The sequence below is a fragment of the Caretta caretta genome, chromosome 6 (genome assembly GCF_965140235.1).
Source record: "Caretta caretta isolate rCarCar2 chromosome 6, rCarCar1.hap1, whole genome shotgun sequence".
NCBI lineage: Eukaryota > Metazoa > Chordata > Testudines > Cheloniidae > Caretta > Caretta caretta.
In genome coordinates, this window is record NC_134211.1 from 101,303,063 (window position 1) to 101,318,627 (window position 15,565).

The 15,565-nt window shown below is 43.1% G+C and overlaps 1 protein-coding gene across 1 annotated transcript in view; it reads right to left on the reverse strand.

The window, feature by feature from the left end:
• The window catches only part of CATSPERB (catsper channel auxiliary subunit beta), a 102,935-nt gene that overhangs the window by 73,888 nt on the left and 13,482 nt on the right, over positions 1-15,565 (reverse strand). The window contains exons 6-8 of the mRNA XM_048852691.1: positions 7,537-7,686; positions 3,752-3,844; positions 2,664-2,782 (exon numbers count right to left, since the gene is read on the reverse strand). Coding sequence (XP_048708648.1) covers positions 2,664-2,782; positions 3,752-3,844; positions 7,537-7,686 — 362 coding nt within the window. The remainder of the gene's footprint in view (positions 1-2,663; positions 2,783-3,751; positions 3,845-7,536; positions 7,687-15,565) is intronic.

Consider the following 15,565-nt stretch of genomic DNA (forward strand, 5'->3'; position numbering starts at 1 on the left):
TTGCAACCTTAATAATGTTCTTTTAGCATAGTTTTTTGAATGTAATATACATATTAAAATAATCAATAGAGGAGGGCATTTCTTGACAATTCATGAACAATAATATTAAGCATATTCAAATTCTCCAGCCAGTCCTTAACAATCAACAAATGCTTTTCCTATCAATTATTAAATATGTTCATGATTAACAGAAATGACAGATGGGTCTGAGCTCCAGAGTTCAGATCCCAATTTGATCTTTAATTTCCTCAAGTTGTTGGGACATTTGAATCCAGGGTTTTGATTTAGGCCTCTCTCCAATATAAACTGATTGAGAATCACTGGCTATCCAGTCTGCAATAAGTTGTAGAAACATGTACATTACAAATTATTTAAAAGTTAATAGGATTTGTTTTGACAACTTGTAATTAGGAGTTTTTAATTATATAAATATTTCAGTTACAAATCAGTCTAATTTTATTCTCATAGCTTCATTTTGTAAGTATATAGAAGTACATGGAGCCAAATTCTGTTTGCAGCTACACTCACACAAATCTCTATTGATTTGCTCAGGTGTAAATAAGGGCAAAATTTGGCTCGTGGCACGTACTTTGTGCTTTAAACAAGGTAAATTAGTAATCACATCAGGTCAAATCCTTAAATCTTAATCCATAAATCCTTACTCAGGCAAAATTATCATTTAGTGAGTGAGTGAGTGTGACCCTCAGAACCCACAATGCCTACTGACAAAGGGTTCGGTGCTCTGTAACGGTAACTCCTATCAAGCCTGATGCACTCACTACACCTAACACACTGCTTCCATGGTATTTATCCATAAATAGTGTTGTTTAAGGTATTAAATAAAAGCCAGTGACACACTTGTCATTAATATCATTGTGAAATGTATGTACTGACACTGTATAAGGAGTTATGTATACATACTGAAAATATATTGTAAAGTCTGTAACAAGGCAGAGTTAACAAATGGGTTTTCTGCCGGAAAAAGCATGCCTATTCACCTATCCCTGTCTCTGATGTAAATTAAGCATGATGAGGCAAACACATATGGTGAAGCTATGTATACATTCCAAATCATCAGAGACCCGTGAAGTCAACAGGAAAGGAGCACCCAGGAAAATGAACAATGGAGAAGTATTTTATCTGGGGATGCATTTCAAAAGAATACACTTCAAAGGTTTACTGGACTACATCTGGGGGAAAGGGACAACAGCTTTTTATCCATCACTGAGGGAGCAAAAAGGACAGCACATTTTGTATTCATAAAAAGTGGATCCCAGCCATGCTGGGTGGTGGTGCTGGGAAACTGTTTTAGCTGAGAACCTACTTCAGACAAGGATTTGAGCTTGTTAAAGTTAAGTTTAGACTCTAAGAAGCATCTTATACTTCTGTTTCCAATATTCTTACTCTCTACTCATTTGAGTCTTTGAATCTCTGCTCTTTGTGAATAAACTTAGTCTTGTTTTTATTATAAAAATACATCTCAGTGGTGTGTTATTAAGCAAAGTGTTAGGTAAATCAAACAAGCTGATGGGTACTATATATAGTTCCCTTTGGTGACAGCGAACCTGATAATTTCTGAAAGTATCCAGTGATGGGGCTGAACACTGCAGGGGTTGCGTTAGAGGAACTGAGGAGCTGGGGTCTACCTTTTGTTACCTGCAAGGCAAAGTGAGGGCTGGTAGAGCTCTAAGGAGACTGAGTAGCTAACAGACTGGTGGTGTCAGGGAGCAGACAACCAATTCAGCACAAGCACGTCTCTCTCGCTGAGGCAGGGGTGGGGGGTAACAAGGTGACTCTCAGTCCTGGGCACCCTGAGAAAGTGTCACAGCGTGGAGTTAAAAACACATTTCAGAATTTAGTCCACTGTAAGCAGTTAGGGACATAATGAAACAAGTTGCTTATAGAGAATATATGTGTGTGACAAGGATTGAGCCTGCAAGTAAGGATTAATATCTTTCACTTCAGCGGAACTATTCACATGCTTAAAGTTAAGCATGTGCTTAAGTGCTTTGCTGGATGAAGACCAGAAGGCTCAGCATCTTGCAGCGTCAAGTTCTAAGTGATCAACCAACCTTCCACTTACTACTAGCGCTGATCAAATGAACGGTACTTGTGGCACAGCCAATGATTTGCAAAGGAGGATCCAATCCTTTTGCTGTGGTGGCAAAGCAACTCTGGTCAACCCATCCATATGTCGGTTTCAGAACATACAAGTTGGCAAGTCCATTGAAAACCCTGGCTTCAGACTAAGAGTAAAGGAACTTCTTGTATGGATAGTTTAAATTAGATGACCCAAAAGATCTCTTCTGGTGTTAAAGTTTATTAATCTAATAAATAGTTAAAAGGAGCATGACTAAATGTTCTACATTTCTCACAAAACATTTTTACAATAAGATTACTCTATAAATTAACTGTTATGCTATGGGACAGTTGTATTTCCTTATTCTGAATTTTAACAATCCTGTATCTTCCTTTATTCCTAATCTCATGTTAAAAGGCTGAGAAAAACAATCCTGCTAGTCACACAAGTTAAAATCTCCCTTACCTATATTTCCATGAGGACTTCTCCATAAATAACTGTGCATAATTGTGCAAACTTATTTGTCTTAAACTTTGCAAATATGGCTTAAAAAGTTACTTAATGTAAAAGAAAACTCACATACATTTAAAATCCTTCCAGATGGATAGCGTAGATCTTGACTGATAAAAAGGCCCAGTGTAGTGAGGATTATTAAATGATTATTCGTTAAGACTATATTCACAAGTGAAAGGCCAGCACAGTCTTATGGAAGAGAAAAAACAGCATTATGAATAATCACTGCTTCGTTTGCTTTGTGCATTCACACCTGTCATGACTATAGTCTACACGCAAGCCAAAGAATCATTTAGCCATTCAGAACATTTGTGGGTATCATTACAAGTGCTTGGTTCCTTTCTGGATTCAGCATATAAAATAATGAGACATTTTTACAAATCATGTAGGTTTTAGAATTTGACACTAATGCTATTTAGCTGGCCAGCATGAACCTGAAAATAAGACCAAAAGGATAGGTAGTGTGGAAGTAGGGTTGTGTTTTTGCTGCTTCAGAATAGCTTCCAAAAAACGTATCTTTCTTCCCATAGGAACTGAGGATTCCTTTTGCCTTGCAGGTTATAGCATGAACTCTTTAAGAGTTTCCTAGTTCAGCTCAGCACTCACCCAGTACTTCAGATCTCACAAAGGACTGGGAGATGGCCCTTTCCAGAGCACACTTTCCACTCCAGTTAGCCAGGAGGGACAACTGTGGCAACTCTGTAATGTCCTTTTCTTCTCTCTGACAGGGTTCAAAGCATTACCTGTGATATTGACCTTTTCTCTTGTCTGGATTGAGAATGTAGTCAAGAAGGGAACCAAGACTGTTTCAAATTAGGTTCTACCACTTGCCACTGATCTAAGCAGGCCTTCCTTCTCTATGCATACCTGCTATATATTTATAAATTTTGGTTTTATTATTATTTCTTAAGTTTTTTAGTTTTATTATTGACAATTATATACACATGGTGGTATATTTTGATGTAATTCAAGATGATCTCTACTGACCTCAAGGGGAGCAAATGTGGGTTGAAATGGGTCAGGGCATCCCACCAGCGTGGTTCTGTCAACAAGTCTAAGTGCAGACTTGAGTCTCTCACATGACAGTGTCATGAATGTACCACCCAAGCAACCAAGAACACTGCGCTTGTTAAATTATTAAGAACAAGAAGGAATTACCATCGTCTAGGAGACTACACAGGCTGTCTGTCATATTGACCCACTCTGTATCTCGAGATATAAATCCAGAATTGGTAACTCCTAAATAAATTCCTACAAAAAAAAATTAAAAAAAATCAAGATTGATGTACCAATGAAAGGAAAACGGACAATCTAAAAGCAGATTTTTCACAGTTAACGTCAGACTTGTTTTGTAAACATATCTTCTGGTACAATCATATGAGGCCAAATCCTATACTCTTCACTGCAGGCTTGGAAATGTGGTCTTCTATTAATCATTTCAATACAGAAACTTCTTTGTAACTTTTGAGTGAATGAGAACTGAGTAAGGACTCCGGGATCTGGCTACAGATATCCAAAGGTGTTTGAAACTCCATTGTCTTTGGTTTTGAACTACTTTTCAGAGCTTTTAACTTGAATTTTGGGTCTTAAACCCCAAAATCAAAAGTAAAGTTCAGTTGAAACTGCCAAGTTTTACCTGTTTTCATACTGTGATTGGGAAACCATAGTGTTAGGGGGCTTATTCTTTCACCCACTTACTTCCCTGGTCCTTCTTGCATGAACAGAGAGCAACAATACCCGAAGTCCAAAGGTGAAAACAATTTGATGTTTATTGGGGTGAACTTCCAGCAAGCATGATTCCAGTTTCCTTCCTTAGTGTCCCCCTTCCCACCTCTGACACCACAGAGCCTTACACCTGTGTCACTGTTCCCATTCCTGCCCTTAGGCAAACATGATTCAAATTTCCCCACCCCCATCCCCTGTTCCCATTTCCCCCTTTAGCAAAACATGAAGTAGAAGGACCCAGAGAAGGAGATCTGTCTTTTTTCCCTAAAAGCTCTTTCTTTCCACTGCCATCCAATGTTTTACCAGAGGAAGAGGACAAGTCCTTCAGCACAGGAACATCAGAGACACAAGTGGAAAAGGCAGCAGGAGCACTTTCAGATGAGAGTGCTCAGATGTTTCTGTTCCTGGAAACCCAGGATCCATGATCAGAGGAAGGATGCATCAATCTCTCCATCAGAAAAAGTTTTATCTGAGCTTCCCTGGCCCTTTGGTTGTCTTTGAACATAATTTACAGCTGACACATGATGTGCCCTTCCCTTAGACCCAATAGCATCTAGGATGCCCATAGTTTAAAGGCATTATGGCCTTATACAAAGGGCAATTCTTAAAGCCTGGGATTTATGATCAGACAAAGTGACTGAACTCAGTGCTGAAAGTACCTCCCCCAAGCAAAATAAAACATTTCTTCACAAAGAGATGAAAGGAAATGCTATTAAAAAAAGAAAAAACACTATCCTAATCACTAAGTATGTGCTAACTATCAGACTACCTAGGACTATTCACATATACAGAAAAAGGCCACACAACTCAAAAAAGGCTCGGACACTGCAAGTTCTGACTGACTTGTAGCCACAGGTGGTGAGAAGGAACAGAGGGGTGGATCAATTCTTTATGCCCTTGGTTGGAGGCATGACGACACACAGGGTGCAAATGTGGCCCCAGAAGACTGCTGAGCAAAAAAATTCATCTTGATAACCAACACTAGAATATATGCAGACAAGCAAGTGCAAAACCACCTCTCATCTCTTACCACTTGTGAGACTACCTGTTTTCATGCTTCTTCCTATGTCTGAAACAGATTCCCTGAAAATTCACCTTCCTCCAAATCCCTACTCAAAATGTATTTATTTCAGCAAGGCTTTCACTCGTCCCTGCTCTCAGACCTCTCTTCATAATCCCATCATCTACTCTATATTATGGTTTGAGCACAATGGACTGAATCTTGAAGTCTCTACTCAGTCAAAACTCCTGTGCATGCCAAAAGGAGTTTGATTTGAGTGAGTAAAAAGTGAGTAGTAACTTCAGGATTCAGGCCAATATGTATTAAAGAGACGCATATGAGGGAATTGCTAAGAAGTGTCAGGACAGGCAGGCAGCCGGCTGTTACTGGAGCAGGAGCCCTCTGTCAGAACTACCAGGCAGCTGGGAGTGTTCCCAACAAGGTAAAAAGAAAAGGAGTGCTTGTGGCACCTTAGAGATTAATAAACTTATCTGAGCATAAGCTTTCGTGAGCTACAGCTCACTTCATCGGATGCTTGCAGTGGAAAATACAGTGGGGAGATTTTATATACGCAGAGAACATGCGGATGCATTCAGTGGAGTGATGTTGAGCAGACTGGAGTGGCTGCTTTCATTAGCAGCCTCAATAGCTGCCTTGCTGTCATCTAGTTAAACCTGGCTTGTGGATTGGCTGGACCCTTAGGACTCACAGATAATGATCTCAGATGACTTGTGAGGCTCAGAACATGCAGGCTCAGGGATAACTCATCAGGCTCAGAACACTCATCACAAGAAGTGAGCGAAGACAATTTGAAAAATTGCTCTATCATTTTGCTTTTCTGTTGCTTTCCTTCCCTCCTGTCCTACCTCTATTTTGTTCATTTGGATTCTAAAATCTTTGGGTCTGTGAATTTATCATTTTACATGTCTATAAAGCCTTTGATACCAATGGTGCTATATAAATATTAAAATCAGCGTACCCAGCTCTAAAATGGATCATCATTTCGTTTGGTAGGTCTTCCCATGATGGTGTGACAGACCAGAGTACCCATAAACTCTGCTGCTTTTTCCAACACATATAGCTAAACAATAGTAAGTTACTGAATAGCTCTATCTTTTCTTTGGTTTTTGTTTTACAAGATTACTGTTAAGCAAGTTTGTCCTGGTTTTTACTTTTCAGCATTTGCTACATCTACCATTAGATGGCAGTGCTAACTTTTATTTGCACCTCTCTCCCAGTCTGTCTGAGATATTAAAGCCAATTTCACTATACTGTACAACAGAGTATAAGAGTGATTTTCTAAATGTGATCAAGTTTATCAGGACCAAAAGACATCTAATAATAGAAGGCCATACTAAAAATCAACCAATGGTCCATCCTCCAGCACAGGTTCATTGCTGGCTTCTTCAGGGGAAGGTTTAAAACCTTCATAATTCAACTAAGTGTGCAACACTGCCCTATTGGGAATTATTTTCCTGAACCCAAATGATGAACAGCATATATCTGGAAGCATGATACTTTAGACAGGATACTGGACTGGGGGACAACTTTGGTTTTGTTTCCAACTTTACCATCAATTTGCTAAACGATTGTGGTCAAGTTACATCACTCCTCAGTGCCTCAGATTGTTTTTACAACCGGAAATCTGAGGCACTGAGACCCACAAGTTATTTATGTGTTGCATAAAAAAGCATGTCAGAGTGCCCTCTTCTGGGAATAAGCAAAATAGAAGTGCCCAATTAAGACTTTTCTATACCATTCATTAAGTCAGGTGACAATCCTATTTCCTTTTTTCTTCTTTCTCCTCTAAACAGTGCTGGCCTTTTAATCTCTCTAAATGTCTCAATTTCAGTTGCTTTTTTCTAGACCTCTTCTCTTTCTGCTTTTCTTTTTTTAAATGAAGGAATGCACCCTAAGCTCAACAGTCAAAGTGAAGAGGTATCATTGATTTGCATAATGGAAACACAGTATTTTCTGAAAGTTTCTTTTTTCATCTTTTGGCTGTGATTGCACACTGGGCCAGACAATGTCACTGATCTGTCTAATTTTGGAAGGAAGGGTACAGATGTTTACATAAGGTAATGCAAAAGGTTCTATTTATTTCAGAACCCGGGACAAGTATGTGAATAGTACACACTGTTCAATCCAATGTACATTGCCGTGCATTGGTCTACAGATTTATGGTGAATATATTCAAACACACAGATACACAACTTACCATGTACTGTTTCGTTGCATATAAGAGCAATTACTGCCACATCATTAGCACAGGGGCATTTTGACACTGTGATATTTATTACATTGGGTATTAGAGCATTAATTTCAGTAGAGTTCATTAGTTTGCCAAGACTCCATTGAAGAAGAGGCTCTGCAGAAGAAAAAAGTCTAGATGTTTAAAATATGCCAAAGCATACACTGCATGTTTATTTAACCATCCTTACCACCTTTATATTTCATCGATAAACAGAAGACAAATATAATTTGTTATAAGAGGCTAAGTAAAAAATGAACCTCAAGTGCCTTCACATTTGGAGTGCAATAGAGAAAGAATGTGCATGTGGACAAGTGCACATGTAAGGGCTTGCCTACACTACAGACACTACAGTGGTACAGCTCCGGCACTGCAGCTGGGCTGCTGTAGCATAGACACTTGTTAGCATAGACACTTGTGTTTGTTTTAAACCTGTCACAGTGACAATGGATTTTCCCCATCACTAGAGTAAATCCACCCCTATGAGAGGCGGTAGGCAGGTTGATGGAAGAATTCATTCATTGACCTACCAGAGTCTACACTGTGGCTTAGGTTCGGCTTAACTAGGTCTCTCAAGGGTGTGAAAATTTTTAGGTGTTTTAGGTGTAGACCAGGTCTAAAATGAAGGATGCCATTGAAATATGAAATATGTTACTCACATGAAAAAAAGTGCAATGGCAAAAAGCACTTGCATGCAGCTTAGTGAAGAATGCATATCCTGCTGCTTAAAATAAAATTATGCACACAAAACAATGTTAAAAGAACATTGAGATTGCAAAGTCAAGCACTCAAGAGTTAGGAAATACCAGTGCAACCTTATTTCAGCCCCCTCTATGCATTGACAGTCTTTAATTGAATGCTCGCATACTATTTTTTCCACACCCGCTTCCAGTCTCCTTTCCCAGCCAGTCCCAGTTCTCCCTCTTCTCACCCCAATTCCTTGTCCCCACAGCTTTCTTGCCCAGCCAGGCCCAGTTATTCCCTCCTGACTCCTCATCCAATCTGTCTCCCACCCCTACACAGACTCTCAGTTCTAGTCTCCATCCCGGGGTTCTTCATCCAATCTGTCGCTCCTCATCTCAGTCTCCATCTAGCCAATCCCATTTCTCTCCCCACATCCCAGCTCCTTCTCAGAACTTTATCCCTCTTCCTCCCCCACTGATTCCTACTCCCAGCCTTCCCTTCCCCCAGCTTCTTGTCCAACCTCAGTATACCCCTACCCCAGTCAAATGGGTCCCAGCCTCCCCTCCTGTTTCCCTCAGTGGCTCCCAGTCTCCTTCCTCCAACTACCATTCTTAGTTTCCTTGCCCAACCAGTCCCACCCTCCCCTCCCAAAAGCTGGTCTCCCCATCTTCTCTCTCAGTCCGTTCTAGTCTCCCCTTCTGACTCCTCCTCAGTTTCTCGCCCTTCTTCAGCTCCAGTCTCTCCAGACTTCCTTCCAATAAGAACATAAGAATGGCCATACTGGGTCAGACCAAAGGTCCATCAAGCCCAGTATCCTGTCCTCTGACAGTGGCCAATGGCAGGTGCCCCAAAGGGAATGAACAGATGGTTATCATCAAGTGATCAATGCCCTGTCACCCAATCCCAGCTTCTGGCAAACAGAGGCTAGGGACACCATTCCTGCCCATTTTGGCTAATAGCCATTGATGGACCTATTTTCCATGAATCTATCTAGCTTCCTTTTGAACCATGTTATAGCACTGGCCTTCACAACACCCTCTGGCAAGGAGTTCCAGAGGTTGACAGTATGTTGCGTGAAAAAATACTTCCTTGTGTTTCTTTTAAACCTGCTACCTATTAATTTCATTTGGTGGCCTCCTGTTCTTGTATTATGAGAAGGAGTAAATAACACTTCCTTATTTACTTTCTCTATACCACTCATGATTTTATAGACCTCTATCATATCCCCACTTGGCCTGGGTCTACACAAGTTTAGGTCAAATTTAGCAGTGTTAGATCGATTTAACCCTGCACCCGTCCACACGACGAAGCCATTTTTGTCGACTTAAAGGGCTCTTAAAATCAATTTCTGTACTCCTCCCCGATAAGGGGATTAGCGCTGAAATCTACATTGCTGGGTTGAATTTGGGGTAGTATGGATGCAATTCGATGGTATTGGCCTCTGGGAGCTAACCTAGAGGTTCCATTGTGACTGCTCTGGACAGCACTTTCAACTCAGATGCACTAGCCAGGTACACAGGAAAAGCACTGGGAACTTTTGAATTTCATTTTCTGTTTGGCCAGCGTGGCGAGCTCATCAGCAGAGGTGACCATGCAGTCCCAGAATCACAAAAGAGCTCCAGCATGGACCAAACAGGAGGTACTGGATCTGATCACTGTATGGGGAGACGAATCTGTGCTATCAGAACTCTGTTCCAAAAGACGAAATGCCAATATATTTGAAAAAAAATCTCCAAGGGCATGATGGACAGAGGCTATAAACAGGGACCCGCAGCAGTGCCGTGTGAAAATTAAGGAGCTCAGGCAAGCCTACCAAAAAACCAAAGAGGCAAATGGCCGCTCCGGGTCAGAGCCCCAGACATGCCGCTTCTATGCCCCTACCACTACCCCACCCCGTCCGTGGACGCCTGCAAGGGGGGAATCTCACGCAACAGGGATGATGATTTTGGGGATGAGGAAGATGGTGATGATGATGAGGAGGAGAGCGCACAATAGGCAAGCAGAGAAACCGTTCTCCCCGACAGCCAGGAACTGTTTCTCACCCTGGAGCCAATACCCTCCCAAGGCGGGCTCCTGGACCATGAAGCCGGAGAAGGCACCTCTGGTGAGCATACCTTTGTAAATATAATACATGGTTTAAAAGCAAGCATGTTTAATGATTAATTTGCCCTGAAGACTTGGGATGCATTCGCAGCCAGTACAGCTACTGGAAAAGTCTGTTAACATGTCGGGGGATGGAGCGGAAATCCTCCAGGGACATTATTAAGGGGACATTCAGAGGTGGCCATTCCTGCTGGGCTGTTTGCCTGTGGCTGAAAAGAAATCATCCCCGCTTTTAGCCACGCGGTGGGGTGTTCACACTGAGCTGTTCACATTTGTCTGGCAAGGATCTTCCCTGATACTAGTCACACAGTGGGAGGAGGGGTGAAGCGATTATCCCAGAGAATTGGGGGCAGGGGGGTTAGTTGGGTTTGTGCTGCATGTTAACCCAAAAACCGCAGCTCCTCCTTTTAAATGGCCAACCCAACGGGTGCTTGGTATGGGAAAGGAGGGCGCTGCTGTTTGAAACCATTCCCACATGTTATGAAGGTTGAAGAAGCCAAAAGACTGTGGCTTACCCATGGCTGCCTGCAAGCCAAATTCTGTTGCCCGGCCCTGCGTGTGTGATCTCTCACACCAAACCAGCAGGCCCTCAATATAAGAGGCAAAATGCGACCTTGTACCAAAAGCACATGTGCTATGTAACGTTAACAGCTTGGTTCACTGTGAAAGAGTCTACCCATTGTTCTCTAAAATGGGTCTTTTTAAATACTATTCTCCCTATTTTTCCTCCCATAGCTGCAAATGTTTCAACGCTCCTCTTGTCTCCATCCCAGAGGCTAGTGCAGATAAGAAGGTGAAAAAAACGCACTTGCGATGAAATGTTCTCTGAGCTCATGCAGTCCTCCTGCACTGAAAGAGCGCAGCAGAATGCGTGGAGGCAAACAATGGCAGAGTACAGGAAAGCAGAAAATGAACGCAAGGATAGGAGGGACGAGCAAGATGAGAGGATGCAGGAGCAAGAGGAGAGGTGGCAGCAGTGTGATGAGAGGAGGCAGGAAACAATGCTGAGGCTACTAGGGTATCAAACTGATATGCTCTGGCATCTGGTGGAGCTCCAGGAAAGGCAGCAGGAGCACAGACTGCCGCTGCAGCCTCTGTGTAACCGCCTGCCCTCCTCCCCCAGTTCCATAGCCTCCTCACCCAGACGCCCTCCACGTGGACTGCCCAACCAACAGAAAGCTGGTATTCAATCAGTTTTGAAGTGCAGTGTGGCCTTGTCCTTTCCTCCTCCCCTCATCCACCACCTCACCCAGTGCTTCCCTCCTCCTGCACCCCTCCTGGGCTACCTTGGCAGTTATCCCCCTATTTGTGTGATGAATTAATAAAGAATGCATGATTTTGAAACAATGACTTTATTGCCTCTGCAAGCGGTGATCGAAGTGGGGAGGGCAGTTGGCTTACAGGGAAGTAGAGTGAACCAAGGGGCCGGGTTTTCATCAAGAAGAAACAAACAGAAGTGTCACATCGTACCCTGGCCAGTCATGAAACTGGTTTTCAGAGCTTCTCTGATGCACAGTGTGCCCCGCTGTGCTCTTCTAATTGCCCTAGTGTCTGGCTCCGCGTAATCAGTGGCCAGGTGATTTGCCTCAGTCTCCCACCCTGCCATAAACATCTCTGCCTTACTCTCACAGATATTGTGGAGCACACAGCAAGCAGCAATAACAATGGGAATATTGGTTTCGCTGAGGTCTAACTGAGCCACTGCGCTTTTAAATGTCCAAATGCACATTCTACCACCATTCTACTTTTGCTCAGCCTAAAGTTGAACAGTTCCTTACTACTGTCCAGGGTGCCTGTATATGGCTTCATGAGCCATGGCATCAAGGGGTAGGCTGGGTCCCCAAGGATAACATTTCAAGGGGCATTTCAACATCCCCAACAGTTATTTCTGGTCTGAGAAATAAGTCCCTTCCTGCAAGTATTCAAACAGACCAGAGGTCCTGAAGATGCGAGCGTCATGTACCTTTCCCAATCATCCCACGTTGATGTCGGTGAAACATCCCTTGTGATCCACCAGTGCTTGCAGCACCACTGAGAAGTACCCCTTGCGGTTTACGTACTGGCTGCCAAGGTGGTCCAGTCCCAAGATAGGGATATGCGTTCCGTCTATTGCCCCACCACAGTTAGGGAATCCCATTGCAGCAAAGCCATCCTCTATGACCTGCACATTTCCCAGAGTCACTACCCTTGATAGCAGCAGCTCAGTGAGTGCATTGGCTACTTGGATCACAGCAGCCCCCACAGTAGATTTGCCCACTCCAAACTGATTCCCCACTGACTGGTAGCTATCTAGCACTGGAAGCTTCCAGAGGGCTATCACCACTCCCTTGTGAACTGTGTGGGCTGCTCTCATCTTGGTATTCTTGCGCTTCAGGGCAGAGGAAAGCAAGTCAAAGTTCCATGAAAGTGCCCTTATGCATGCAAAAGTTTTGCAGCCACTGGGAATCATCCCAGACCTGCAACACTATGCGGTCCCACCACTCTGTGCTTGTTTCCTGGGCCCAGAATCGGTGTTCCATGGCATGAGCCTGCCCCATTGCCACCAGGATGTCCAAATTTCCGGGGCCCGTACTTTGAGAGAAGTCTGTGTCCATGTCCTCATCACCCTCACCACCGCGCTGCCATCGCCTCCTCGCCTGCTTTTGCAGGTTCTGGTTCTGCACATACTGCAGGATAATGCATGAGGTGTTTACAATGCTCATAACTGCCACAGTGATCTGAGCGGGCTCCATGCTTGCCGTGATATGGTGTCTGCAGGAGAGCAGAGTTTCAGTGGAAGCGGTTGCTGACGACGAATGCCACAAGAATAGATATTTATAGAGAACGACGAGAGGACCTGTGAGGTGGATTCATGAGAGCAGAGTTGCAGTGGAAGCAGTGGAGGACAACTTTTAGCACCACGCACATTTCCCAAGGAAGAACACACGTACCCGGGAGCCCATGACAGACAACATGGAGAAACTTGCTATTGAGACAATAGCAGCAGAGCAGAGTTGCAGCAGAAGCGGTGGATGACGACCATTAGCAGTCCTACTGCACCATCTGCTGAAAGCAGTATGGCGTCCGCAAGGAAAAAAGGTGCAAAACGATTGTCTGCTGTTGCTTTCACAGAGAGAGGGTCGACTGACGACATGTACCCAAAACCACGCGCAATAATGTTTTTGCCCCATCAGGTATTGGGAGCTTAACCCAGAATTCCAATGAGCGGCAGAGATTGTGGGAACTGTGGGGTAGCTACCCACAGTGCACCTCTCCATAAGTCGATGCTAGCCACGGTAGTGAGGACGCACTCTGTCGACTTAATGCGCTTAGTGTGGACATACACAATTGACTGTATAAAATAGATTTCTAAAAATCAACTTCTATAATATTGACCTAATTTCATAGTGTAGACATACTCTTAGTTGCCTCTTTTCCAAGCTGGAAAGTCCCAGTCTTATTAATCTCTCCTCATTTGGAAGCCGTTCTATACCCCAATCATTTTTGTTGCCCTTTTCTGAACCTTCCAATTCCAATTTCTATTTTTTGAGATGGGGCGACCACATCTGCATGTAGTATTCAAGGTGTGGGCGTACCACAGATTTATATAGAGGCAATATGATATTTTCTGTCTTATTATCTATCACTTTCTTGATGATTCCCAACATTCTGTTCATTTTTTTTTTAAACTGCCACTGCATATTGAGTGGATTTCATAGAACTATCCACAATGACTCCAAGATCTCTTTCTTGAATGGTAACAGCTAATATAGACCTCATCATTGTATATGTACAGTTAGGATTATGTTTTAATGTGCATTACTTTGCATTTATCAACATGAAATTTCATCTATTTTGTTGCCCAGTCACCCAGTTTTGGGAGATCCTTTTGTAGCTCTTTGCAGTCTGCCTGGGCCTTAACTATCTTGAATAGTTTTGTATCATCTGCAAATTTTGCCACCTCACTGTTTAACCCCTTTCCAGATAGTTTATGAATATGTTAAATAGGATCGGGCCCAGTACAGATCCCTGGGGGACACCACTATTGACCCCTCTCCATTCTGAAAACTGACCATTTATACCTACCCTTTGTTTCCTATCTTTTAGCCAATTACCAATCCATGAGAGAACCTTCCCCCTTATCCCATGACTACATATTTTGCTTATGAGCCTTTGGTGAGGGACCTTGTCAAAGGCTTTCTGAAAATATAAATACACTATATCCCCTGGATATCCACTCCTTTGTAAGCATGCTTGTTGACCCCCTCAAAGAATTCTAGTAGATTGGTGAGCCATGATTTCCCTTTACAAAAACCATGTTGACTATTTCCCAATAAATTAAGTTCATCTATGTGTCTGACAATTTTGTTCTTTACGATTGTTTCAACCAATCTGCCCGATACCAAAGTGAGGCTTACTGGCGTACTCCTTTCCCTCCCCCTGGTCTAGATTTTGTCCCCTTTGCATTCAGATCAGATGGCTTCCTCCCCCACACTACCTGGGAGCCAGCGGGGGCGGGGGGGGGAAGGTGTCATTGAGAGCACAGGAGAGACTAGCTCTGTAAGCTCACTTCCAGTGCATAGCCCCACCCAGGACCAGAAGTGTCTCCTTCTGAGCCTCTGAACTGAAGCATACACCATACTCACAGAGTAAATGAGTATGTGTAGTGTATTCAGCACTAGGAGCTGTGAGGCGGTGGCACATGCTCAGTGAGGATGGAATCTCTAGATCCGAACGGTTAAAAGCCGAGAAATTTCTACTGAGGATGTTTCAGAGTAGCAGCCGTGTTAGTCTGTATTCACAAAAAGAAAAGGAGTACTAGTGGCACCTTAGAGACTAACCAATTTATTTGAGCATGAGCTTTTGTGAGCTACAGCATCCAATGAAGTGAACTGTAGCTCACGAAAGCTTATGCTCAAATAAATTGGTTAGTCTCTAAGGTGCCACTAGCACGCCTTTTCTTTTTACTGAGGATGTGCAAACTGTGATTTTTCAAAGGTTTATAACTTGTTGTGACAGGAAGCTATAAGCAGCACCCAGTTTACTGACATTGCAACAGCCTGCTGCAAGCCTAGCTGAGGGCAATTACACATTCTCTGGGGATTGTGAGCATCTGGCTGACAATCACTGAGCTAACAAGGTAACTGGGAAGAATATAAGGGGAGGAAACAGGAAGCCAGGGGAACTCCAGGGCAGTGCAAGAAGAGCTCAGCTCAGAGGGTGAGCCAGG